This window comes from Pygoscelis adeliae, unplaced genomic scaffold (genome assembly GCF_000699105.1).
Source record: "Pygoscelis adeliae isolate BGI_AS28 unplaced genomic scaffold, ASM69910v1 Scaffold513, whole genome shotgun sequence".
Taxonomy (NCBI): Eukaryota; Metazoa; Chordata; class Aves; order Sphenisciformes; family Spheniscidae; genus Pygoscelis; species Pygoscelis adeliae.
In genome coordinates, this window is record NW_008824591.1 from 1156951 (window position 1) to 1158447 (window position 1497).

The 1497-nt window shown below is 59.5% G+C and overlaps 1 protein-coding gene across 1 annotated transcript in view; it reads left to right on the top strand.

Moving 5' to 3' along the window:
- NKAIN1 (Na+/K+ transporting ATPase interacting 1) overlaps positions 1–147 on the top strand; it is a 37498-nt gene extending 37351 nt beyond the window's left edge. Inside the window, exon 6 of the mRNA XM_009322232.1 lies at positions 62–147. Coding sequence (XP_009320507.1) covers positions 62–147 — 86 coding nt within the window. The remainder of the gene's footprint in view (positions 1–61) is intronic.
- The last annotated feature ends 1350 nt before the right edge of the window (positions 148–1497 follow it).

Here is a 1497-nt window from a genome sequence, read left to right on the forward strand (position 1 = left end):
GCAAGGAAATTGCCCCGTTGCCCTCCCCAGCTCACCTCGCTGCTCTCCCCCCTCTCCCCAGTCGACTTCATCGGCGGGTTTGACTCCTACGGCTACCAGGCGCCACAGAAGACGTCACACCTACAGCTACAGCCGCTCTACACGTGAGTCCAGGCTGGGCCGGGGAAAGCCTTGGGGATGCTCAGAGGTGCTCAGGGATGCAGGAGCCCCTCCAAGGTGCCTCATCGCACCATCGTAACCCAAAAGATTTGGGTCTGTGAGTCTGCTCGGACTCAGTATAAAGCCCAGAGGCTCCGGCGGGGCTGGGGCTGGGCAGTTTTAGGGGGGATTGTGACCTTGTTTTTCCTTTTGCTTCTTTTTGTCTGCCGAGCCTCAACATGCTGGGGCTGTCCAGGGGAGCAGCAGCTCTTCAGATAGGTGCAGCTGACTTTTTTTTTCCTCTCCCTTACCCATTAAACTTAACTAGATAAACGCTCAAATGAGATAAGGCTGCAAAATCTAAAGGGATTAGCCTCGTGCGGGCTTTGCCGGGTGCCAAAAATTAATTATGTTTTAAGCCTTCTATGCAAATTCAAGGGCACACCATGTAATTAGAGATGTAAAGAGAGGGCTGTGGTGGAACAAATGCATTTGTGATATTGCTTGGCCCTCCCTGGGCGTTTGGACACAGACAGTCTCTTGGGTGTATAGGTGCGGGTGAGCACCCATGGGTGCTGTGCCCCCCTGCATCGAGCTGGTCCTTCCCCATCAGCCCCCCAGCCCTCCGGGCGTGAGTGGGCCGTGGTGGGACGGGAGCTTCCTGGGATGGGCACACGGATGGTGGCACTGGCATTTCACCATGGTGTCACCCCGGGGTGGGAGCAGTGCCAGCACCCACGTCCTGGGGATCGACATGGGTGTCCTGCCCTCCCCCAGCTGGGTGCGCACCCTCAGGGGGACCCAGAAGAGCATTGTCCCACGGATGGGACATGTCCCATGGATGGTGTCCCCCAGGGAACCCCTTCAGACCTGCCTTGGTGGGATGGTGCAAAGCCACCGTGGCAAAGACGGGCAGCGGAGAAGGCAGGGACCGGGGGGAGCCCTGCCTGACCCTCTCCTGCCAGCAGCCTCCAGCAGCACAGGGGGCACGGGGGGCTGCCGGGGGGCTGCTGTAGGCACAGCGTTCCTCGACGGCTGCAGGATGAGGGCCGAGGGCTGCAGCATTTGGGGATATCAGCAGATTTTACATATACAGGGGACCCTAAAGTTGATGGCAGAGAAACTCAGCGCTGAGATACCAGGATGGGAAGACCTCAGCGGGGTGCAGAGGTGCTGGGAAAATCCCTCTCCTCCCTTTCTGGGAGGTGTTTAACCCAAGCCCTGTATCCTCTGCAAAACCCCGCCCCACCCCGGGGCTCCCCTGTCTGCCCAGGACCTGTTTTGGGGTGATGGGGGGTTTGGGGTTGCACGGTTTGGGGGTGGGTTGTGTACCCACCCGGGCACCGGAGCATCCCGTCC